The 27,019-nt window shown below is 40.2% G+C and overlaps 1 protein-coding gene across 1 annotated transcript in view; it reads left to right on the top strand.

Annotated features, from left to right (window-relative positions):
* The window catches only part of LOC116673667 (E3 ubiquitin-protein ligase HECW2), a 78,112-nt gene extending 52,022 nt beyond the window's left edge, over positions 1–26,090 (top strand). The window contains exons 14-26 of the mRNA XM_032505884.1: positions 3,950–4,046; positions 4,135–4,218; positions 9,537–9,646; positions 10,069–10,189; positions 10,298–10,411; positions 22,085–22,237; positions 22,343–22,441; positions 22,885–23,014; positions 23,227–23,373; positions 23,527–23,641; positions 23,924–24,009; positions 24,599–24,711; positions 25,276–26,090. Of these exons, the coding sequence (XP_032361775.1) occupies positions 3,950–4,046; positions 4,135–4,218; positions 9,537–9,646; positions 10,069–10,189; positions 10,298–10,411; positions 22,085–22,237; positions 22,343–22,441; positions 22,885–23,014; positions 23,227–23,373; positions 23,527–23,641; positions 23,924–24,009; positions 24,599–24,711; positions 25,276–25,387 (1,481 nt within the window). The 3' untranslated portion in view covers positions 25,388–26,090. The remainder of the gene's footprint in view (positions 1–3,949; positions 4,047–4,134; positions 4,219–9,536; positions 9,647–10,068; positions 10,190–10,297; positions 10,412–22,084; positions 22,238–22,342; positions 22,442–22,884; positions 23,015–23,226; positions 23,374–23,526; positions 23,642–23,923; positions 24,010–24,598; positions 24,712–25,275) is intronic.
* The last annotated feature ends 929 nt before the right edge of the window (positions 26,091–27,019 follow it).

Here is a 27,019-nt window from a genome sequence, read left to right as displayed (position 1 = left end):
CCCTTGTCACACGGAATGGTACGGATTTATGAATCAGAATCATAACCCCTCTTGCTTGGGAAGTAAAAGGGGTGTATATTTTTGCCTCCCCTTGCCCAAACCTGCCCCCTTCCAGACAAACAGGGGATTTCCGAAAACCATATCAGGTGCAAGATTTCACCCTATCATTATTGCCCTTAAATTTTTTTAGTTTCTGTAACCCCTGCAGTTCCAAGAAAACCTTAATTCTTTAAACCCCCAGCAAATGTATAAAACTTAAGGGCTTCCCATTTTTCAAATTGTTTAAAAACAAAGAAACCAAGAACATTTGAATGTTAAAAACTATACCCATGGTAATGATAACAAACAGTAATCCCCCTTTTGAACTCTGTTTTCCCCCCCTCCTCCCCCCCCTTTAGACCCGGTACCCATTAAAGTGAAGGCGCCCACAAAGGGGAAAAGCCGCGTGCCCCGAAATTTTCCCCCTTACCCCCACCCCCCTCATAAGAAACTCGTTTCTATTGCCTTTGTCTGAGCCCTGGATACAAAAAAGGGGAAAATAATTTAAACCATTTTTAAGTCTTACTTATTTTACTTAACTTTAGGTATTGTAATTGTCCATCCCTTTTAATACTTTGCGATGTATTGATGTCATTGTCTCACCCAGGTCCACTTTCTGATTTCAGAGTCCTTACAAAGTTCTCTGCTTCAGCTGGTTGGTTAAAGATCCGAGACTGACCGTTGTGTGTCACCATGTCAGCGGGGGGGATCACGTATCGTACCCCATGGCACGGGGGGGGGGGGGGGGGGTTGTCTCCCCCAAAGCAAAACCCTTTCTGTTTTATGCAACCAGCTGCAGGGCCTCATAAAATTCCCCGGGGTTTTTGAAAGGGGTCTGTCCCTTCGTCCTGGCAGCTCTTATCACAGTTGCTTTATCCCTGTTTTTAAAACTTCATATAAGATCCTTGGTGCCGGGGTTAGAGTATTTTTTTTGGCCAAGCCGGTCGCCCTTTCCTGTCAGATGGGGGCGTAGCGGTGCCCGTTTTGAGCTCCGGGGCCTTTTCCAAAGGGCCCCGGCGCCCCTCCCCCCGCGCCCTCGGGGTTAACCTCCAGTTAGATCGTCGGATTGGTCTCCAATCCCCCACTTTTCCTTTTGGTTCTTTATTTTTATTTTCGAGGACCTGGACCTTAGCTTGTAGACCGGTGACGTTTCCTTCCCCCGATTCCCCAATTCCTTCACCAAACCCCTCGGGGCATTCGTTAACATTTTTTTTAAAATTTTATGCTGATAAAAGCCACCATTTGGAGGAAAATCTATTTAAGTTTGCAATTTCAGCCAGTATTGCCCTGGCCAGTCTCAACCGTTTATTCCCTCATTAACTCGCAATTTTCCCCCCCTTTTCCCCCCCCCTGAGGTGTCCTCGCATTTTCACAGCTAGCTTTAGAGCTCACCTTTGAAGTAAATTTGATAAATTCGATGGTCGGGTTTGCTGGGGTTTTTTCCAGGCCCCCTTTGGAGGAGGCTCACACTGTTCCAAACGTTTTTCGTGTCATTGAAGAGTATTTCCGGATTTTTCCTATAGGGATGGGCCAAAGCGAACCGTCCTTCGCAACCCCCAACCGGGTCTTTTTTTTAATTTTTTTTAACGTAAAAACCCGTAAAAACTACGTTTTACCCGACATTTGGTGGCAATTAATTTTCCCCGGAAAAAAAAATTTTTAATAGGACGAACAAAAAAGAGCACCCCCACAGGAGATCTTGTTTTCCTTTGAACAAATCGATTTTTTTTTAAAAATTGGGGGGTTCTGCAAATATTTTGGGAAAAAAGATAACAAGATAACGTTAAACCCTAAATTTTATATGTCGAAAAGTTTAATTAAGAGGTTTAAAATTTGGGCCGGACCAACCCACCTCCCAGGTCCCCCCACACCCGGGGAGCTCCCCTCCCCTTTTCGCACCAAACCTTTTGACCGAATGTTTTTACGTTATCCCCCAATGCATTTTGAAAAATTTACTGACAAAATTAAAAACCCGGGCGTCGCTTAGTTTCCCCCCTGCTTGAAAGCTGGCAGCTCAGTTTTGGATGCGCTTGCTGTCAACGCGCGCTAGATTTTCGCGTTTAAGCTCCGTGTATTCTGGTATTTTTTGGGTTTTTCCCCCTCCGTGTACCGCACAGCCCCTTCCCTAATCTTTTTCCCTTCAGAGACCAAGACCCAAAAAGGGCTTGTTTCTGTCAAAGTCTGAGATCTATCGTACAAGCAAGCAACCGTATACTAGATTATTTTCTAAATTTGACTTTATTTTACTAGCTAATTTTAAACCACAAACCGCAGAAAACCCGCTCAAAAATCTAAACTTCAGCATGGGGTTTTTTAATAAACAAAAAAAATAATAAACAAGGTAAAAAATTTCATGCCCTTTAACAAGGGTTTAAACCCAACAAAAGATACAAAGAGGGGAAAATAATTTGCCAGTAATGTTTTTGACTAAAATAATACTAAAAAGTCATCTAAAGAAGAAAAAATCAAGCAATACAGAATGCCTGAGACCTTTTTGCAATTACCATTTTGTTTTTTTTTTTTTGATTGTGTTTTTCCCCTTTTTAAAAGAATTTAGCATATTATTAAAAAGAAAAATGTTCATACAAAAATTTTCCAAAAGCAGGAGAGAAGTTTAAATGCTAAAAAAAAGTCGGGGGGCGCCGACCGCACGAATAGAAGGGGCCCTGATTCTCTTAAATCCAAACAAAATAATTTTTTTGTTTAAAAAAATGTTTACATATTGCCCAAACCAAAATTTTTAAACGTTCATTTCATAAAATTTCCAGGGGGTAAAAACGTAAAATGCCGTTAACATTACCTAAAGGTAAAAAATAAAAGAAGTGAATTGTAAAGTTTTCTCTTTTTTTTAAAAACTAATCAACAAAAACATTAAGGAAAAAAAACCCCTTTTTTTAAAAAAAAACATGAAAATCTTTTTACGGCTGAAATTTAATTTTGGCCCATTCACTGTAAAAAAGGGCTCCCCCTCCCCACAAAGGCCAATTTAACCACTGGTGAAGTGTACACATGCATACATATACGCATACGTACATAAAGTTACATGTAAACAGAGCTGTGAAGCTTAATAAAAAGTAAGGCAATTAGTGTAAATGATCCAGTAGATGGCGCCAATGTTCAATAAATGTTAGAGTTACAATGCATTCTTCCAGCAGTGCAGGCCACATGAGCTGATGATGTACTAAAATTTAATTTATCGTATTATTTTATATGTCAGTACTTTAAGAGCAACTTGTATAATGGATAAAGGGCCTGGGACATTTATTGAATGAATTTAAATACATTTAAACCTAAAGGCTATAATAGGCTTACTGTTTATTGATTGACTGGAATTCACTCAATACATTTTGTCTGGCAACGACGCTTAGGTGTGGCAGCGTACTTATCAACTACAATGTACACTGGCGATGTTGTACTCCATCCAAATGTTACAGTCACACGACCGTCTCCCTCTTTAGGTTATCTGCGGCACTATCCACTTGTCATACTCAGACAGTGACCAATGGACAGACAGACAGACACCTGACCTCATAATCTTTCCAGGCAGAGTAGTACTTCAACTTTGTGACTCCATAATTTTCAGGGAATCTAGGCATACTCGCCATACTCAGTGAGTAGGAGACAGTGACCAATGGACGGACAGACAGACACACACACACACACACATACACACACACACATACGTATACACGCATTGAGAGAGAGAGAGAGCCTAGAGGAGAAAGATCGCTTTGTGACCGGTGCGGAGAAATGCAGGCAATTTTGCAGAATCTACACTTTGCGGCTATTTGCTACGCTTCAGTGTCTGGTGTGTTTCCACTGTAATTTATCAAGATCTCCCGAATCATATGTGAAATTAGTTGTGCTGCTCCTGAGCTTTTCCTTAACAATATGTGTATTCTTTTTTCAGCTTACAATGACAAGATTGTGTCGTTTCTTCGACAACCGAACATCTTTGAGATTTTGCAGGAGAGACAGCCTGATTTCAACCGGAATCATTCACTGAGGTACACACACACACACACACACACACACACACACACACAAACAAAGATAGTCACCAGCATCTGTCTTAGTGTAATGTTTCTTTGACAGGGACAAGGTGCAGCTGATACGCACAGATGGAGGGTCAGGATTGGCCAGGCTGTCAGGTGATGCTGATCTTGTCATGCTACTAAGGTGAGACCTGATTCCTTTCATCTTACCTTTTCTCAGTGTCTCCATCCCTCTCTGATGTTTGCTTCCCGATTTCATTTCTGATTTCCATAGGCATATAAGTGTGAAAGTCGGTCATACACCCATGATCAGAAAAGTGATGACGTGAGAGTTGGTGTTTGCCCATTGGTTGTTGCTCTTTTCAGAGAAATATATTTTGCAAGCGCATACATTATATTTGCACGTTTGCTATAATCCATATTAACTAAAATAATAAACCCTTTCACGCAGTTTACTCATGTGACCTTTTGCAAACTCTTGCTCAACTGGCACGGGTCTTGTCTCCCTCTCTCTCTCAACCTATCCAGTCTGCTCTGTCTGTGCTCAACTTGCCACAATGTTACAACATGCCATAAAATCAACAAATCAGAGAATTAAAGAAGGTTAATTCTGAATGACTGTTCGTCTCCAGTTAGCTCTTTAGTAGAACTATCTACAGAATACTGGTGTTAGGTTGAAGTCTGTTCCCCTGTCGAATAATGTTGGCCTCCTGTTAAAATGCTTAGTGTCCCCCTCTGTTTGGTTCAGGCTCATGTAGGGGGACACACATCAACAGTGGAACAGTTTTCGACACACCTGTTGAAGAAAAAGAAAAAAAACTGTTAAACTACTGGATTAAAATTTAATACTGATTTATATTACAGAAATGCCTTAATAGTTTTGTGTATTATAATGCTGTTGTGTTGTTTGAATTACAATAACTTATATCTCCTTGTGTGATTAACGTTAATACAGCAGCAGATCATACTGTCTACGCAGCCGACATGTACGGTGGTCGACAGGGCCAAACGTACTGCATAAAACTCAAATAGACAAAACATAAACAAATTAAGAAAACATCTTCATTAATTTGACAACACATGCACAGCATTTAGCAAATGTGTTGCAAATACACACAACCAAATACAGAAAAGTGCTCCAAATACACACAACACAACCAAATCTGCTTTATTTCGGAAATAAGAAAATAGTTGATATGTGGGTCAAGGCGGAAAAAATATGCAAATATAAACACATCATCCAGGTCTAACGCTGCCTCGACTTTGAGTTACAGCATCACCCGAACTCGAATGACCCAACCCTGCCAGACAGCCCAGAGAAGATGGAAGCTGTGGCCTTGAAATCAGAGATGCTTTTCTTGCTAACGGTGGACATATCAGTGATGATTAAATCTGAAATAAAAAATTACGATGACTTAAGTTTCCTTACAAACAAAATACAAATTGTTGTAAAGGCTACAATCAAAGAGGTAAAAGGTGGGCTATCAACGTAGTCAGACAAGGTGACAAGGTGGTAAGCAATTTGAAAATTTGAAAACGTGGAGGGAAGGATGAGGAGGTGCAACATCAGGTTACTGGGGATAGCAGAGACTGATGGATCAAGCTCTAAAAGACAGAGAAACACAACAGCTGCAAAAGGTTGTGCTTGTGGAAAGGATGTGCTCGCATAGTCTGGCTCCATGAAGATTGGATGGGAAACCACGGGCCACATGGCTAACTTCACTATTACCAAGACTGCATCAAGGTGCTGAGCCCTGCGCACAAATGAGCTCTGCTGAGATCCAACGGGGAAACAATCACCATCTTTCTGGACTATACTCATACTATACTATGCTATCTTCAAACTTAAAACAAAGACTTCAGATAATAAACTGTACTCTTCTGTCTGCGTTTATGGAGGTTCTAAAATTGCTGTGCAATCGCTAGGGCGTCCGGTTTATTCCCAGCCCGACTACGCATCTCACAGTAAAGAAAATGAATGCACAGAATCTGATGAAGCGATTAGGTATGTCAAGAAAGACATCATCCCCACAGAGACTTGAAAGAAACTGAGATAATGTGTTTATACTTAGGCCTACTCTTTGTCACCGCTGAAAGCAGTTTTCGGAAACAACTCAAAATCCTCGTCTGACTACTAAAGTCCTTAATCCAGTTAAAAGATATAGTTAAAGAGTCACTAAGGACAGGGATGAACTGGGGCTAAAAAACAGCCCTGGACTTTCTCCTAAATAGGCCCATCATCCGGCCATTTGCCACCAGCTGTGCACAACAGACAGAGATTGCAAAAGTACTAACTTCCCGTACTCAAGTAGAAGATTGTGTTAAACAATACTCTGGTAAAAGTAGAAGTACTGATTTAACTTCTTTATTCAAGTAAAGGTTACAAAGTAGAGGCTTGGAAATTTACTTAAAGTATAAAAGTTAAAGTAGCCTTGCGAATGACAAAGCTACCTGGACCACACAGATGTTACTAGAGAGCCCGCTGACAAACTACAGTGGACATGGAAAAAGGTTCTGTATATGCCATTGCCTACATTTTAAATGGCTGTCTGCCAATGGGCCTAAAACATACAGCTTATTTATTGTGATAGAGACTGGGACTCCAGGTTAATAAGATTTTGACCGAGTAGCAAGATATGAATTAAAATGTGATTTTGTGAGAAGTCTGTGTATGTTTCCAACCAACTAGATTCAATTTGGTAATGATGACGAAAAAAATAACAATTAACTCCAGTCAAATTATTTTAAACTTAGTGAGGACTAGATTAGGACTGGATTTAAAGCTGATTCTGGTTTCCAACTTTAGCCCAGGTGTGTCTGTTATGACAACTTCTCTCTGTTGATGCTTTATTACAATCAAGCATCAGAATAAACATGGGCGTGGGTAGCTCTGCTATGGCTGTTTGTGTTTTAACAGTCGGAATAAATAACATTGTAAAGGCCACAATACACAATGCATAGGAATGATATATGCAAGTAAATAATAACAATAAACCCACTATTAATTACATTATCTTAATGAGCAAGGACGTTCAACAATCGCCATTATATCTATTCAACAGCCAGGTGCCGCCTAGTTAACAGGTGAAGAACACAATCAAGCTAACTTTTAAATGTGCCAGAACTATAGACCAATACAAAAACAGGCTTAAATGAACTGACATCAGTTATATGACTTACAGTTCTCAAAGACACTCACGATCGCAACTGGTTATCCTCCGGACAGTCTGTCTCTTTTTCTTTTCTCTCACTTCTCCTTGTGCCGTGCGCGGCGGCTTGCGGTGTGAGGCGCGTGTCCGCGCTGTTCTCTGACATGCACTCATAATCGCACCTGATAGACTACTTTTAGTACAAAACTGAAGTAACGAGCCAGTTTTGTGAAATGTAAGGAGTAGAAAGTACCGATGTTTGTGTTAAATTGTAAGGAGTAAAAGTAAAAAGTCACCAAAAAAATAAATAAATAGTAAAGTAAAAATATCTGAAAAATATACTTGAGTACAGTAACGAAGTATTTGTAATTTTTTACTTCCCATCTCTGACAACAGACCCCACCCAGGATGTCCTGATACTATGCCACAATACTGTAGCCTCTATACTGTAGCCTATGAGACAAGGTATTCACAGCAAGTAACATCTCTAGACCAATGATGATAATTGGGGTTGTTTATTAAGCCTCAGCCTTCAAAGAAAACAAAAACTGTACAATGCCATTACATCTGCATTGAAAATAAAATACAAATAATGTTATGTCACTGGCTACAGAAACCCCAAATTACACAAACTTATAATTATAAAACATCACAGTACAGTTAAATTTTGTTGAATTATTTAGCCCTCTTCCCTGTTTATTAGCACGATAAGAAGTACTAATGTATGCCTGATGTTTTCCCATTGAATTCAATACCAAAGCATTCATTGTAGCAGCAACCTAACCTTAACCTAACAGAAATGATTAAACACGTTAAGTTTGACAGCACTAAATGGCACGATCCTTTTCATTTCACACTCATGTTGATAGCTGACTATGCAGTTTGCTAAGATAGGCATAAAGGAAGCCTCATATAATGGTCCTTTACACTCTGGCTAAGTTATACAGTGTTACTTTGGTCGTCTAGAACTACGACATTACTGCTGCTGCTTGCGGTTGCACTGCACAGCTCTGGGAGCTTTTTGCATTTTGCTGCATCAGTCTCGAGAGACTTGGCCCTCTTTCCTTTGAATTTTTCCCATCCACCTTTCTCCTTACTTTTTCCTCTAACGTCTTGTGATAGCCAGACTAGTAAGAATGAAATTATGTATCTGAATTTTTTGCTAAAAAAAAGAGAACACATTTTTAAAAGTTCATAAATTCAGAATCAAAAATTCAATGTAAAATCTTTAAATATAACAAATTCCAATGCAAAATACAATGTATAAAATGCAGTGTTAACATCCGGGAAGCCATGGAAAAGCACTTGATTCTAGAATCTAGAACGGGAGTTTGCCATAGTAGCAGCCAACAACTGGCGAATTAAACATTTGTTCTGATGTTGTTGGATTTGAGAAGCTCCAGTCTGATGTGACAGCTAGTTGGTGGCAGCCAATAGACATATGGGTAAGTTTATTTCCTCAATTGTTTGTTCAAATAACAAAACATAAGATAAACAGCAACCTGTGGTTATCTGCCTTTTGGAGTTATGAAGCTCCACAAGTGATTATGGGCTTAACGTTAATGAGTTGCTGGTAACGCTGCTCTCGTACTCCTCTGACTCCTGCTCTGTCCTGCCCAGAGCAAAGCAATAGGTCTGTCCTTAACATAGCCATGTAAGAGTATGTGTAAATAACAAATCTAGGCTATAAAAATAAATATACAAATGTACACCTGTAGGACAGACTAGTGTTCAGAGAAACATTATCAGACCTGAATGACAAACGATTGTCCATGAGACTTCCAGCTGACAGCGGGGTCTGTGAGTATCACTGGTCAGCCGATGAGTGCTTCTCAAGCCCAACAACATAAGAGCAAATGTGTAATTGGCCATCAATTTTCGTAAAACTGCCCATATTCAAACTCTCCCCATTACATTTCTTGCATAAAAAAGTCTCAAAACTGAATTTAGTGATGAAATAGACAAAATAATTGTTTTGCTAAAACTACTATTCTAGATTCCTTGGGTTCCCGGATGTTAACACTGAATTTTAAACACTACCTTTTGCAGCATGTCGAATTTGAGGAAGTATTTTGCATCTGAATTTGATATATTGTTAATTTTAGTAAATGCAGATTTACTTCCATTGAGGTCCCACTTTTTTCACATTATTTGATGTACTGTAGTTCTACCCTTATTGTCATATTTTGGTAAGTATTTAATTATTCTGAGCTGCTATCCACTCATAAATGGGCCTTACTAAAAAAACAGTAAAAGGCAAATCAGCAACAACCCAACCAAAGTCCGCCGGGAGCATGGTGCATGCTAGTTGTGATGCTAAATTGCTCTGTCTCTCCTCCTCTCTCCTCTGCAGTTTGTTTGAAGATGAAGTAATGTCCTATGTGCCTCCTCATGCCTTACTTCACCCAAGCTACTGCCAGTCACCTCGAGGCTCCCCTGTCTCCTCCCCACAGAACTCGCCTGGTAAGAGACTGAAGGCCTCTCGTGCGCTTTCATTTTTTTCACACACTATCAGATCAGTTTCTTCTCCTGAAAATCTCTCCTTGCTGCTTAGAAAATCCGCCATTATAATAGCAACGCGCCAAAGTACAAGCACGCCTGGCTTTAATGGAAGAGAACACTCTGGTTTATTAACACTGATTGGTTTATTACATGTTATGCCCAAAACACAACTAGGATTAATTAAGACACTAAATACAACCCTTTTGAACCATTCGCCTGGCGCACAGACCCTTTTTTGCCATTATTCTAGCAAAAGTGTATTCGTACACATCCTAAACGCACCTGCACCAGGTAGTTCACGCCGTGCGCTTATATAGTTAAAATACAACCCAGAGAGTCCAGTCACACACAGTCACAACTTTTCTCTTTCTCTCTGCTTGTAGGTACTCAGAGAGCTAATGCCAGAGCCCCAGCACCCTACAAGAGAGATTTTGAAGCCAAACTGCGCAACTTCTACAGAAAACTGGAAACTAAAGGCTATGGCCAAGGACCAGGGAAGCTAAAGTAGGTGTAATGTGTTTGTTTGAAGACAGACCTTTCTTCTCGTTTTTTTGTGCTTACACAATTATATGTTTCTGTCTGTCCACTTAATTGCTTGTGATTGTGTCTCAGGTTGATCATCCGTCGTGATCATCTGCTTGAAGATGCCTTCAACCAAATTATGTGCTATTCTCGTAAAGACCTGCAGCGCAGCAAGCTCTACGTCAGCTTCATTGGGGAGGAGGGGTGAGTATGTGGGAGGGGGAGAAGAAGAATAAGCATGAAAACCACAACACTTTTGCATATGTGAGCACCATAGCTCATTTCCTGGACTATCTGGTTTATATTTTTTATGATTAACGGTTTTTATTTAAATTTATAACAAGATGCAGAACACCTCAACCATGAACACATCCCCCCCTTGATATTGATGATAATATTCTGTATAAATAATAAAATAATGACAAAATAGACAGCTTTAAACCAAATAAATATATATGGCAAAACAATAAGCACAAAGTATACACCTTTCCACAGCACCTGGCTTCTTAGGAGCCCTCCAGAAAACTCAGATACTTTCCCCATTTCCTAGTGTAGACATTCAATCTTGCAAACCGTTTAATATGACATTTTTTAAAACACTGCCACTAGTCACAAGCACACTCCTGGATTGAAGGCATTCCTTCATTCCTCCATCTTCTTAAAATGATCTGAATGGCTATCATTAAACTAATTTGACCCAGCTTCTTATGGGCTTCTCAGATCATTTCAACTTTTTTTCCCCATCCCTCTTAATTTTGACCCATCTCCTAGAACAAATAGTCTTGGGCTGAATGGAACCTGTGTCCCTGCAATCAGACATAGGTTATTTTTCAATTTCAATTTTATTTTATTTTATTTATAGTATCAATTCCTTATCTCGAGACACTTTACAGATAGAGTAGGTCTAGACCACACTCCAGAATTTACAAGGACCCAACAGTTCTGGTAGTTTCCTCCAGAGCAAGCAACAGTGCGACAGTGGCGAGGAAAAACTTCCTTTTAGGAAGAAACCTCGGTCAGACCCAGGCTCTTGGTAGGCGGTGTCTGACGGGCCGGTTGGGGTTAGAATGAAGAGTGGAAATAACAAAAATAGAAAAAATAGTAGTTTGTAGCAGTTCTTTGTAGTAGTTAATGGCATAGCAGGGCACTGTGCGGCATTACAAGGCACAGCAGGACGTAGCTGGGCACAGCAGAGCGTAGCAAGATGAACATGGCATCGCAGAACGTGTAGCGGGACCATCATGAATCCCGGTCCAAAATTCCTGGATCTTGTCACAGGACCATAGGACATGAAGTAATTTGCCATTCCCTGTCTTGCATTTTCAACACTTTGGTGTGTCTTTTAATCCATGTCTAAACAATCTGGAGAGAGTCCAATAGAAGTAATGCATAATAATGCATAATGCATCTTAAACTGAATGAGGCGAACCCTTTGTCACATACTTTTAATATTCCGACAAATTCTTTCTAGTCATTATCCAGTGTAATAATCGGATCCTATAGAAAAAAAAACAGAAGCTTCATGACCTTTCACATATTTCATCAACACCTTATCTAAACATTCTTGTGCCTTTGTGGCTGAAGAACTGGATCATAAAATCCCCATTGACAGATGGCAAGTATCTGAAAAATTGAGACCTGGGAATTTCAAATGTCTCTACCACATCCTCAAAGGATTTGGCGCCACCTTTGACCTCTTTAACTTTAGTTTAATATGCCACCAAAATACAAATCCCCCAGTGTAACAGCTCCCTTTTCCAGCCAGTGCCTCCAAAAAAGGGAAAATCTATCAATACATTGGATTTCACAAAATACATTTAGATATATAGATCCAGTTCAAACAGCCGGGCCACTTTGGTCCAAAATAACTTTTAAGAGTGATTATCGGATGTGTATTTGCCAGTTTGATACATTTTGACAGACAGGTTTTGTAATGGTGATAATGGGGATAATGGTTTTTGGTATATCCAGCAATCATATAACGTTGATTATATAATTGCTCCTATTAAGCGTACCGTTCTGCATGTGTGGACTAATGTGGCGTGCAGGTTACTTTCCCAATGTGTGCTTCTTTTACAGATATATTTAACGATAACTTTGGCATTTCTAATCCAAACAGCATCAAGTGGCACTGCATTTACTCTGTCCCGTAGACACCTTTCTTCTGGACTAACGGTTCGAGAGATATGCAAGTAACAGACACAAAGACAGACAGACGTTCCTATAATTTATATGTAGATGTAGCAAGGTTTTTTTACCATCCCATATAAATGTCTATTGAACCGTTTAAAATATGACAGGGGAACCTCCAAAGGAAGAGATTGTATAACGTAATTCCGCACGGGAATACAAAAATTTTTTGAAAAAATTGACCTTTTATTCAATATTGGAGTCAAATTAAAATTAACTAGGTTTTTTAACTGGGGGGGGGAGATAGGTAGGTAAACCTTGCTTTGGCCACTGAAATGCACCTGTTTGGCTGCAACAGGGCACGTTGAACTTGGACTTATAGACTAACTATATAACCTACCTTATAACCTGAACATTTTGAAAAAGAGTCAATGAACCAGAGTAGTGATCTGCTAGGTTCGGACACAAAAAGTATTAAAGCTGCAAACAGCGTTTGATGGGCCCTTACTCCTCTGTGCGCATCCTGGTCACTGGCGGATGCCGCTCCTTGCAACCGTGCATTTGCGCGGCACTCAGACACCGCAAATCGTCACCATTGAAAAGGGAACACCCTGTTGAGTTCAATGATACCTCACACAAGACACTACGTCAAACAGTTCAATAGCTGTGAAAAGGGGCGTGGCCAAATCACAGGGGTCGGGGCAAACCTTTACCAATAACAAAGGAAGTCTCGGCTGAGTTCATTGATACGTCACACAAGACTCTACCTTAAACGGTGCAAATGTTATAAAAGGGGCATGTCTTAAGAATAGGAGGTGGACCGAACCATCACCAATAAAGAAAGGACTCTTTGCTGAGTTCAATGACATCACAACACTACTTTAAATGGTTCAAATGTTATGTAAATGTAAATGTAAATGTGCTGTATTTATATATATTTCTAGTCTTAACGACTACTCAAAGCGCTTTTACATCATACAGGATACATTCACCATTCACACACATTCAGACACTGTGGCCGAGGCTACCGTACAAGGTGCCACCTGCTCATCAGATAAACACTCACACACATTCACACTCCGATGCGCAGCACCGGGGGCAACTCGGGGTTCAGTGTCTTGCGCAAGGACACTTCGACGTGTCGAAACTTTTTTTACTTTTTTTGAGTATGTTAAGCCCCTCAAAAAGGCAATTAATTTGCCTGGAAAAAGAAAGAATAATAATTCCTTCAGTTTCAATAGGGCCTTCGCTACTGTCGGCGCTCGGCCCCTAAATATATCACCCGCATAAAGCATAAGTTTATGCACCACCCCCCCTACCATGACACCTCGTTAGTTAGTCTGTCAAGAGCTCTGTGGCTCTATGGCTGCCAACTTTGAACACATCAACATCAGAGGAATAAGGAAAAAAAAAATCAAACTTAATCAAATTTTAACTGAGAAACAGGTCAAAGTAGCCTCATAAGAAAAGAAACACCTTTTAAAATGGTAAGATGGTTTTAATATTTTCAGAAAAGAACGACCAACAGAACGTGAGGGTGGTGCAAAAGGGCATAGAATACACAGAAACCCTTTCTAACCTTGAACAAGAAGCACTGTGTAATGAGTACATGGCCACCACAGTGTTTTTAAATGTATCCAACACTCTGCTCATTACGTCAAGCTACTGCCCCCCTGGAATGCAACCCTCTGAAAAACTCATCAAGACCATCACTAACAACAACAGAAATGTGCTCATACTGGGTGATTTCAATGCCAAACACAAGGATTTTAACTGCAAATCTTCCAACAAATGAGGAACAGCACGCAAGGAAAGACTGGACACCACTTACCTCACCATCCTCTATAATGACAGACCTACTCACATCCACTCTATCTACCCTACAATGGACATTCTCCTTACCAGACCTCTCAGTCACACTCCAAAACTTCACTGTGACCCACCTTCTCCCTTTCACTCCAGCACACGCCACTAAAGCCACAATACAACTATAGAAAAGCAAACTGGAAAAAGCAATCACATCAACACACACACCAAGGACATCAATCAGATCCCACAGGGATGTTAATGGACCACTTGGCCACCCACATTGGCCACCTCTATACCACGGCAACAGCTCCCACCCACATCCTTCACCTGATCAAAAGGAAAAGAAAACTACGCAGACACACCTTCAAATCTAGATCACCGGACACAAAACATAATTAAATCAGCTCTCAGCCTCCTCAGCCACATCGGAAAACGGTTTGAACGCACCATCACTGCACACCTTACACTGCACACAAACATGGGACTCCTGGGCATTCACTAGGGATGAGCGAGTACTGCATTATCTGCATCTGTATCTGTATCTGTTTACCACATGAATTATCTGTATCCGTATCCGTATCCGTACTCGGACTGGGCGGGGCTGAACCCAAAAGTGGTCAGATTTAACCCGGAAGTGGGTCGGGTGGTCTTGAAATGGGCGGGGCTTTAACCAGCATGTTATTTTAAGCATGCAATTGATATGGGTTGATCAGAAATTGTTATATTTATTGCTGATTAGAAAACTATTTACATGACAGCATCGAGCTTCAGATCAATGGTGTTGTCATGGTAACAAACAAACTATATACAGAACGTTTGGCAACAATGAATACAACACATGTGGTTGCAATTATGAAGTAAAATGTAATGAACAAGAGTTTTCATACTCAGTATAATTTTCTTTTTTTAACTTTTAATTTTTTTATGATCAGTGTGATTTTTTTTTGTTTTTAGTTCTTTCTTTTTTTTCATTTCCACACCAGGTATGTGTGTGTGTGTGTGTGTGTGTGTGTGTGTGTGTGTGTGTGTGTGTGTGTGTGTGTGTGTGTGTGTGTGTGTGTAAGAGAGAGACACAGAGAGAGAGAAAGAGAGAGAGGGGACGGGGGGCAGCTGAGAGTTAAAAAAAATCTCCGATGGCAGAGACGCAACGGGAGTTGCATTTAAACCAAGCAGCATGTCTGAAACCCACGTTCACCAGAAATCTACTGGTTACTATGTAAGGACTACAAACCCCACGTTCACCAGAAATCTACTGGTCACTATGTAAGGACTACAAACCGAAGTTAAAAACAAACCTGAAGCTGAAGAAACCCTAAACGTTAATGGAACAGACTCGATTGACTGACGGAGCGGGAAAGAGAGAAAGAGAGAGAGAGAGAGAGAGAGAGAGAGAGAGAGAGAGAGAGAGAGAGAGAGACACACACAGTGAGAGGCCGAGGGAGCGCATTTCTCCTTGTTCTGTGTGTGTGTGACAGAGCCGAGCGTGTTTGTAGGCGGGGGGGGGAGGGGCGCTGTGACTATCACAGAACGCTGCGCGGCCAGTTGAGGAGTTTTATTCAATCCGAGCACGGATATTGACTCGTACTACTCGTATAATACTTGTACTCGGCAAAGGTGCTTTATCCGTGCCGGATACTCGTTTCAGCTGGGTACTCGGCTCATCCCTAGCATTCACCAAGCTGGCTTTTGCAAAATCCTCACCCTCCACCACACTCCCTTGACCCTGGCAAAGTTTTTAGGAGTCACATTTCAAAGAAACATGTCATGGACCACCCACATCAATACCCTGGAAAAAGAAGGAAACCAAAGACTCAACCACCTTAAAGTACTCAGCGGTTACAAACATGGAGCATCACCAGAAGTCATTCTCAAGGTCTACCAAACATACATCAGATCAATTTTTGACTATGCAGCACCAGCCTGGACCTCAGCCTTACAACACCATTTCAACATACTACACAAGGAAAAAACAAGGCAACACAAATGGCACAATACATCAGCACCCATTACATCCACAGAATGTCCGGACTCTAGAGAATAACATCATCCATACAAAAAACTACATCCAGAGAGCCACTCACAATCCAGCTCATCCAGGAACACAATGAGCCACCGGATAATCATCTAAAACAAACCACCATTAGAATCCAAATTTACAACCCACTAATACATTCTTATATTTAACACCATCCATTCACCCCATTTCCACTCGTCATACCTCATGTAACGTTATTTCATTCAGTGTTCACATCTATTTATCCAGTTAATTAAGTACTTTTATATTTTAGGAATCTTGTTCTATTTTATTGTATTTTCCAGGACTGCCGGAGCCACCTCCTTTTTATTTTATCATCAATTTTATCTGTGCTACCCAATTTATTTCATTCACATATCTATAAATTGTTATTCTTTTATTCTGTTTTAATAATAGCCTAAATTTAAAAGATTGGTCAAATGCTACCTTCAGGCCCACCAAGTGGGTACCTCCTACTGCTGCTCCTCTCATATGTCTGTCTTCATGGACAGAAAAGAGCACAAGCCCTGAGCTATCCTCCACGCAAAAGAAAAAACCTACCTACCTCTATGGCTAAACAAAGCAACAGAGGAGAAAAGGTTGAGCCCTGTCTTGTTCACTTTCTGAGAGCAAAATATTCAGAATTCCATAAGTTTGCGCCACAGGTGCTTTTATTGAATCAGTTCAGTTTTATTTAAAGTATCAAATCATAACAGTTATCGCAAGACACTTTACAGATAGAGTAGGTCTAGACCACACTCTATAATTTAAAACACTTAACAATTCCAGTAATTCCCCAAAGAGCAAGCATTGACTTGTGTGATAGGTATAATTGGGTATCATCAGCACAACAGTGAAAGTCAATTGAGGGTTTCCTAATAATATTGCCTAAAGAAAGCATATAGAAAGTGAATAGAATTGGTCCAAGCACCGAGCCTTGTGGAACGTCATGGCTGACTTTAACGTACCTGGAGGATTCATCGTTAACATGAGATTAATTGAGACTGATCACATATATAAGATTTAAAGCAGCTTACTTAAAGATTAATTTAATGCCAATGCATTTAATGCATAAATGTTCCAGTCTCTGTAACAGGAGAAGGGTGACTTTCAACATCTCAAAGGCAGTGAAGGTCAATGTTATAAAAATGGTTTGTGTTCCCAAGCTGAATTTCCTTATCCAATCTCTTCCTCTGGAGGTTCCCCGATCAAATTTAAATGTTTGAGAGGAAAACAATGACATTGTATGGTATTGTAAAAAACCCGGCCACATATTAATAAATTACAAAGACCCAATATATGAGGAGATTTAGGTTTACCAAAGATGTTGTATTATTACTATGCTTTTAATTTAAGGCATCAAGCCCAGTCCTCCTGAGAGAGCCCTACCCTAGTATTTTATTGAGCAATCTGTTCTTGCCCAATTATTGCCCTTACAAAGCAATGGCAAACTGTATAGTTAGGCAGAAACACATCCGATAATCTCTCATTTAAATGTTGTTAAGACCCAAGTGACCTGGCTGTTTAAACTAGATCCATATACCTCATCAAATTTTTGGCAAAATCCAAAGTTATGTATTGGTGAGATTGGTTGGAAAAGGGAATTGTCATCACTGGCGGGATTTGTATCTCGTGGAATATTACAATCTTTGGGGATGTGGTACTGCAAGTCCGAATCCCAAGGTGTCAGATTTTCACATATTTGCAGACATTGGAAAGGGATCTGAAGAAACTAATAAACACTTGATGATGATGAGTGGAACTGAATTTCTAGGAATATTAAAACTATATTACGAGATGTGAGCCTCCTTATCCAGTTCAAATGTATGCATCACTTCTATTGGACTCCCTCCAGATTGACTTGGATTAAAAGACAGTGATCTGTACTCAATCCACTCGCTCTGCCACCCGTGCACTGAACATCATGATATCTACAAGTGCCTTTGCCCTTCAGTGGCATTGTCATATCCTTGGTGCCGATTTTGAGCGTGGCATGGTATAGCATTCTGAAGCTTACGGAGCCCCGGAGGAAGAAAAAAAACTAATAAAAAATAAACATGCACTAGGGACAAACAGTTTTGCAAGATCTTGACTTAGTTTTGCAAGATATCGAGTTTTATTTGCGAGATCAAACCTAGCTAGTAGCACATTAGCTAGTATCTAGCTAGTAGCACGACATAATGATTACATCTCCTTGGTTATCTACATTCACAGGGCTGCCAACTCTCACGCATTGGCCGTGAGACACACGCATTTAACTGGTTTCACACGCTCACAGGCCACACCCCTGATTTATCACGCTGAAGTGTCAACCCGGTCGGTCAAATTTCTGAAAGATGAGTTTATCTATAGATCTACCTGTTGAGCCACTCGTGATCGACTAGTTGTGCTTTCAGAGACTGTGAGGGGGTTCAAGAGCGCTCCATGTCTGTGGAATTTTCGAAATGTCGCAAACTGAGAACATTTTTTTCACGATCCATCCCAGGTGCATTTTCCCGGCTTCAGGTATGAGCTCTGAGTATCACAGACCCGTCCGTCGCTTCGTGTCCACTCTCACTGTAAAGATAGAGGTGAGCAGCGCGGCTGGTAGTGTAGCAACTTCAGTTCATTTTAGTGTACTCGCTCTGCTGGGGGCAGTGACACGTTGCATCCTTGCATGGATCTCCGATAATGAGCAGCGTAAAGCCTCCTCTAAACTTTGTCAGAGACCAGAGATCCAAGTAGGCCAGACAGTCTGAATGAGATCCACCATATCAGCTGAGAAAAAACATGCACAGCAGACTATATTACAACTCTCCAAATGTGCACAAAGTTGTAAACATGAGCAGAAATCTGGTGAAACACGTCTGAGCTATAGGCTACTATACTATACAATACTGCAACGTTGGGCCACTATTGTGCTTCTCTAACCTCTGTGCATCTCTAAATGTAACTGTAAATAATTCATTCAATGTTTTATAAAATGAACAAATAGTCTTTATTTTCCCAAAAAAGTAAATAGAGTAAGTGGGGCACAGAGGATGAGGGCCAAACATTACTGAGCCTTGGCACAAAGGTTAAAGGATTAGAGTTTATGTAAATTAGTGGTTCTCATTCTTTAGAATTTCAGTGGTTTTAGTTGATCCCTCAACATTAATTTAACTTTGGGTCCCTGGTCCCTACACCAGGGACCCATGGACTTGTTCACCACAGACCCAGATCTTCTCAGCTGTTGCGACTGTTATATTATGCCACTGTCTCTTCATGTGGCTCATTATGTTTGGCTCATTGTCTGGGTCAGTTATGTTATCATAAGGTAATATAATGTGTAATCAAGTGATGACTGATTAACATTATTGTAAATGCTAAATGCCGTAATACCTGTTGATACTAAAACAATGCAAAGGCTCTTAACCCTACAGTTTTGCACATATCATGTAAGACTTGATTTCTCCATTTCTTTTGCACAAAACTCTCCAGAAAGGGCCATTTAATGGTTTATTTTTCAAAAAAAATTCCTGGCCCCACCCTTAACAAATCCCAATTTAAACCGTCAAGGATAATGATGCTGAAAGACCCAAAGAAATTGCTTTGTATGTAGCAAAATATGGGTGCCCTCCCCCCCCACCATCTCACTCCAAGGTTTGGGGAAAAGTTGGCAGCACTGCATTCATCATTTATTATGATGAGCATTACTAATTAATACATGCCAACGTGAAGTGGTATAATGAACATTGTTGTTGACTGTTCATGTCAATGACTGCAGGCTAACCTTAGCTAGTGTTAACTAGTAGCACAATATAATGATTACATCTCCTTGGTTCTCTAAATACATCCATTGTGTATTTAGATAAGCATGTGAATGATCAAGAACAACGAAAACATGATATTTTAGACAAGGTGAGTTCATAAGTTTGCCACGTTACTAGTTATACTATGGATGTATTAAGAGAACAAACTATGTATGTTAGCAACACGAAAGAGAAGCTCATGAACGCGCATGTTGCTACCGGTTGCTACGACATCACAAACTAACGCTATTGACATCAACAGTTGACAACAATGTTCATTACAACACTTCACTTTGGCATGTATTAATTAGTAATGCTCCACTATTACTGTAATCAGGGCCTGAAATTAACACCCGACCACCTGCTAAATGTGGGTGAATTTTGCAATTGGCGGGTAATGTCGGTACACGATCCATTCTGCCTGCACAATCCGTCCTGTGCAAGATATTCGTACATGTGCAGATAATATCAAGAATGAGTGGATTTACAACACTGCACAATCTGTTCCCATAGATAGTTAAAGAAAGTCTGTTTTCAACCTGCTTTTTCCACTGTTTAGTATGAGTAATGTTATTTTAGACTGAATCATGCTGTCAGCTACCAGTTAGCCAAAATAGCTTTTAGCTAAACTAGTGTCAGCTTCCCGATGGAGGCTAACAGATCCCTTAGCTAATACATCGCTACACTGTACGGCACGATCTGTCATGTTTTTAGCGGTCAGCCGTTAGCCTCATGGATGTATTAAGAGAGCGGTTAGCCTCCACCGGTGTTAGCTTCCCGGCTAACCGCTGGCTTTGATTCAGTCTAAAACAGTGGTTCTTAACCTTGTTGGAGGTACTGACCCCCACCAGTTTCATATGCGCATTCACCGAACCCTTCTGATGATGGCCAAGCGGGGCGTGTCATCACGAATCATATGAGTCGGGTGTGTGTCTTGACCTCCGCCGAACCCCTGAGACTGACTCACCGAACCCCTGGGGTTCGATCGAACCCAGGTTAAGAACCACTGGTCTAAAATAACGTTACTCAAACTAAACAGTGGGGAAAGCAGGCTACAGCTAAATTAAAACTTTACAGTAATAACAAAGACAAGTTTTGAGTGATTGTATTTTAAATGAACACATGTAAAGTAGAACTGACGTGACGTATATTATATATAACGCTATTCCGTTATATATACGGTACTGTATATAATATTTCGAGGGTCTTTTACGTGCTGTGTCAGCTAGCGGTTAGCTGAATATTAGCTCTTAGTTAAACTAACATTAGCTTTCCGCTTACAACGCTTACAACACCAAGTTGTTGAAAGTTGTTGCTGTTTCAATCAAGACTCTCTGCAGTGGTCGGGGCTGCTGCTCTGTTTTTCCCGCGACTGACGCAAGCACACACACACATAAACACACACAATCACACACGGTGGATCCATGAATAAACGCATAAGAGATGTACATGATGACCTAAATTGAGGACAGCTACATTATTGTAGGTGCAATGATAAGAAGTTCAAGTAAGTATGAATGTGTGTCCCAGCCCAGGATACGAAATTATGTCTTTATGCTGGATAATCAAAACGGGCCCTCCTACTACAGCACGTAATGTCCACGAGTAGGCTACCGTGAATAGGACAGGATCAAAGAGACACATCAATTCCTGTTTTTCACTTTTATGAGGCAAAAAAATGGCTGGTAAAAAGTAACTGTTGCAGGTGGTCAAAAAAGTTAACTTCAGGCCCTCACTCTAATATATGATAAATTGATGTTTTAAACCTTCTTTTTCATCAGAACAACAATTGACACAACAATAGATTGTTCAATCTAAATTATAAATGTAACAAAATTATTGAACATAAGTTTACATTTTAAACATATTTTTAGGCAAAACAGAATTCTAATATACATGTAGACTCCAAACGATCAAGTTCTGATATATTTAGAACTGCTGTTACCAATTTATCAAATCAAGCTATCAATAATTAGAACATGGAGCACTATTCATTATTCAGAAATATTCTATAGATATAAGGGTATTTCCCTGGTTTATCTCAAATAATTTTAGAATAGTTTGTAACATGTTTGCTCATCGCCAAAACACATCAACAAAACACTACTGACATGTATGGTAATGTAAGGATTGATCTAAATGTGTGTGTTGCAGGTTGGATTACAGCGGGCCTTCCAGAGAGTTTTTCTTCCTGGTTTCTAGGGAGCTCTTCAACCCTTATTATGGTTTATTTGAGTATTCTGCCAATGACACCTACACTGTCCAGATCAGCCCCATGTCCGCATTTGTAGACAATCACCAGGAATGGTGAGGTTTACTGTACACGCACAGTAACACATACAAGAGACAGTAAAGCTCAGATGTGATTTCTAGTATCCTGGTTAACTTTGTCTGTGTGTGTGTGTGTTTCAGGTTCCGGTTTAGTGGTCGCATTCTTGGTTTGGCTCTGATACATCAGTACTTGCTGGATGCCTTCTTCACTAGACCCTTCTATAAAGGCCTACTGCGCATGTATGTGTAAATACAAAGCATAGATGCATGGACATTGATGCACATACACATACTTATTAAACTAATTTTAAACTCATTTGACAAGTTAAAGTTGAGTATTCTTGCAATTGTCCGGTTCTCTTCTTAGCCAGTGTGTGTTTAATGTGACCCGGATTGCCAACAGGTCACACACACACTTACAGTGGGGTTTAAAAGTTTGGGCACCCCAAGTCAAAATTTGTATTAATGTGGATAAAGAAGCCAAGAAAAGATGGAAAATCTCCAAAAGGCATCACATGACAGATTAGACATTTGTATAATATGTCACAAAAAGTTAGATTTTATTTCCATCATTTACACTTTCAAAATAACAGAAAACAACAAAGGGCGTCTGCAAAAGTTTGGGCGCCCTGGGGGTGCCCAAACTTTTGAACCCCACTGTACTCTCATTTCCCACCATATAGTCTCTGTGACCTGAGTGACCTGGAGTACCTGGACGAGGAGTTTCACCAGTCCCTTCAGTGGATGAAGGACAACGACATAGAAGACATGCTGGACCTCACCTTCACCGTCAATGAAGAAGTCTTTGGACAGGTTAGGCTCTGAATGTGTTTCCATTTATACACATGGGCAAGACAGTGAGACTCTGGACAGACCTGGTAAGCCCAAACGGGTAGTGCAGGTGAACTGGGAAAGTCTCTGACAGACTTTCAATTCACACAAAAATAGACATCTTTCAAAACTGACAAAAAAAGAGTTATTTATTTATTAATTTTGTGTGTGTGTGTGTGTGTGTGTTACCACAGATAACAGAAAGGGAGCTGAAGCCTGGTGGAGCCAACATCCCTGTGTCAGAGAAGAACAAAAAGGAATACATTGAGCAGATGGTTAAGTGGAGGATAGAGAGAGGAGTTGTGCAACAAACTGACAGTCTGGTCAGAGGTTTCTACGAAGTATGGCTTAGTGTGACCTAATTTAACATCTAACAACAACTACATACTACTACGATGCTTATTTAGGCTTTTTCCCAACTATATGTTTGATATGTAACGTGTGTGTGTGTGTGTGTGTGCGTGTGCGTGCGCGCACGTGCGTGTGTGTTCTAGGTGGTGGATGCCAGGCTAGTATCAGTGTTTGATGCAAGGGAGCTGGAGCTGGTGATCGCCGGCACAGCTGAGATTGACTTATCAGACTGGAGGAACAACACAGAGTACAGAGGAGGTATGGAATAAAAGATGGATGAATGGGCTGTTTATTAGACTACATTAATGAAAAGATACAGCTGTCAAAATGAACAATAATAATGAGTTAACGCAAATTCCCAAAACGAAGTAACCAGGGGTTATCCCGCAGCAGGTGTGGGAGAAGTTTAGAGAAGCCATGGAGAAGGACTTTTGGTCAGCACAAAGGTGCTTCTGGAAAACCATAAACTACCTCCCTAGGGGGAAAAGGGGAACAACCCAATGTAGTTAAATAGTTACATGACATAATGTGTTATTTTAGGTTACCATGACAACCATATTGTAATCCGGTGGTTCTGGGCAGCAGTGGAGAGGTTCAACAACGAACAGAGACTACGGCTCCTGCAGGTGTGTAAGTGTGTGTGTGTGTGTGTGTGTGTGTTTGTTTGTTTGTTTGTTTGTGTGTGTGTGTTTAATAGATAGATAGATATATGTTCAAAGTTCGTTCTGTTAGATATCATATATCATATATCATATATATCAGATACCACGGTTAAAAAAACTGTCTCCCTTGTACTCCCGCCACCTCATTACAAATCACTTCCACACTGACACCTGTATACGTAGGTGGTCACCTAAAATAGGCAGAGCTGAGGCACCATATCTGTATCCTAATCACAATTCACCCGTGACAGACAGAACCAGACAATATCATAATAAACCATAATTTATTATGATACAAATTTACAAATATGAAAAACATTAAATAGCATAAATGGCTCAAACTGGTGTGTGGTGTGTGTGTGTGTGTGTGTGTGTGTGTGTGTGTGTGTGTGTGTGTGTGTGTCTGGTTGTGTGTGTGTTTGTCTGTGTCTGTCTGTTTATTAAAGTGCAACAGGAATTTTTGTCACCTCTTTTGTTAAGTTTTCTAATACTCTTTTTCCATCTTTGTTCCTCTCTCCCTCCGGCTCCCTTCTTCCCCTCTGTGCCGATTCAGTTTGTGACCGGTACATCCAGTATTCCTTATGAGGGCTTTGCTTCTCTGCGTGGCAGCAATGGACCTCGCAGGTTTTGTGTGGAGAAGTGGGGAAAGGTCACAGCCCTGCCCAGGTAAACACAGAAATCACACAATGCTCATCAGGGTTTGATTTTGGTCACAATTTCATGCCGTCATCTTTTTTACTGTGATTTTGGAGTATGATTGATATACGAATTATCGAAAGTTAAAAAAATTTAATTAGGCTAAAGTATCCAAAAATGTATTAGAGTAAATGTACTGTTACTGTTTAGAACCAAAAAGAAGTAAAAGTAGTAACCAAAACAATAACTTTAGTTAGAGTACAATAGTACATACAAAGTAAAAGGAACAAGGCAACAGTCAGTAATTTGGCCAAGGAGATTAGGGCAGAATATTTATGGAATTTATTGGAATAGATTTTTACCACTTTTTGTTTTTGTACTGAATAAACAGTACTGATCTGGTACTATTTAAACAAAGTTATAAGAAATATAGTAAGCTTCAAAGATGCTGGTAGGTGATTTTTGTTACAGTAGTTTGACAGAAGCAGGTTAGCCGTTTCAAAGAAATTTGATATTTGCAATAAGGAACGTGCTGCTCACACTAAGTGAAATTGGTTACCAGTGTATGCTATCACTCCTGTGGTCTCTTTTCAGAGCTCATACCTGCTTCAACCGGCTGGACATGCCACCATACCCGTCCTTCTCAATGCTGTATGAGAAGATGCTGACCGCTGTAGAAGAAACCAGCACCTTTGGGTTGGAATAAGCCTTGTTTGTCCACCTAGCAAAATCTCAAATGACTGCTTGTGGTAGTGAAGAGGTAGCTGATGGACAAAGGTTCGAAAAGCTGGATTTAAATGTATGGCTTTATTTAATTTATAGTAGGCTATTTATAGCAGAAGCTTATAAGACCTTTGAACAACTAAGCTGCACTCTGACCTTTTGAAATGTACAGAGGTAAACACTGATTTTTGGTTGCATGTGCACATATTTTGCACCTACCTTAGTACACCTGAATGATGTGATGAATGAAGACCCACACTGCCTTTGAGACCAGAATCCTAACTGCTGGGATTTAACCAATCAGAGCCCAGGATGTTTTGTTTTTCTCTCTTTGATACCATGAGTTTAAAGTGTAAGATGTACACATCAGAGAAGATGCAACCACTGCCAAAAGCTGAGTGGACTCAGCCTTTTTTACTCTAGTGTCGATGGACCTCAAAAGGTTATAAGCCTGTCCAGAACTGTGAGCTTCAGTGGCCTGTAGTTATTTCTTAAAGCGTTTCAAAGCCTGCTTATATAACTTTTGGTAATGTTTGTGGAATTTTCCTGTAAACTTCTACAGCTAATTTTGCAGTCCAGAAACAGATGCTTTGGTATTGTTACAGTATTTTCATCTGCAAGAAAAAGTGATTTTTGAATTATGTAGCAGTGACAATGTTATTTGAATGTTAATAACTTGTGACGTACATGGTGTGGGAAGTATTTTTGAACCTGATCTGGATCAATTGGAAAAAGATATTGGGCCACCACTTACAACTTACATATAGTATGTAACTATGTCTATTTACTTTGATTTTATTTGATTGATTAGCTTTGATCTAGGTCTATTTTTATTTATTTATTCAAAAGTAGTCTAAACTCAGATTGAAAGAAAATTGTATTTCCAGTCCAGGCAAAGTAAAGTAAATGTCCTCTACCAGTTGTGAATTTAGAAAACTGGGATGGCAATACATTTAGCTGAGTGGCATGCACACCTAGCTCAGAACCGAAAGACTTCCCTAAATACAGCTGCTTGTGTCAAAAACACAGTTAGGTCATCTGATTTTAAGATGCCATTTTAAGTCCACTTTATTATATACTTAGAAAATGTCACTAAAGATTTTTATTAGTTCTGGACCAACTTTTCCTGTTTACACGTTTAAAGAATATACTCTAATCCAGAATATAAACTGTCAGTTTGATGTTAACACTTGGGTTGGAACTCAGGTATATTTTCACATGCATTTTTATCCATCCATTTATCGTCATGCGCTTAACCATTCACCATTCACACACAGATGTACAAGGTGCCACCTACTCATCAGATAAACATTCACACACATTTACACTTTGATGGCGCAGCATCGGGGGAAACTCGTGGTTCAGTGTCTTGCCCAAGGACACTTTGACATGGGACTGCAGGGGCAGGGATCAAATTACCAACCTTTTGATTGGCAGCCGACCACTCTAACTCTGAGCCACAGTTAAAGCCCTGTGGTTCCTTACCGCAAAGGAGCAGAGTCTCTACTTTGAGGTTCTCACAGATGACTGAGTTTCTTACGAAATGTGCCATTTTCTGATCCTTTTGCAACATGTACAACATGTGGTTCTTTCTTTAGTTCATTAAGGGAGACGC

This window comes from Etheostoma spectabile, chromosome 24 (assembly GCF_008692095.1).
Source record: "Etheostoma spectabile isolate EspeVRDwgs_2016 chromosome 24, UIUC_Espe_1.0, whole genome shotgun sequence".
In the NCBI taxonomy this organism is placed as follows: Eukaryota; Metazoa; Chordata; class Actinopteri; order Perciformes; family Percidae; genus Etheostoma; species Etheostoma spectabile.
The sequence above is the reverse complement of the archived record's forward strand: the minus strand, read 5'-3'. Positions and strand labels throughout refer to the sequence as shown.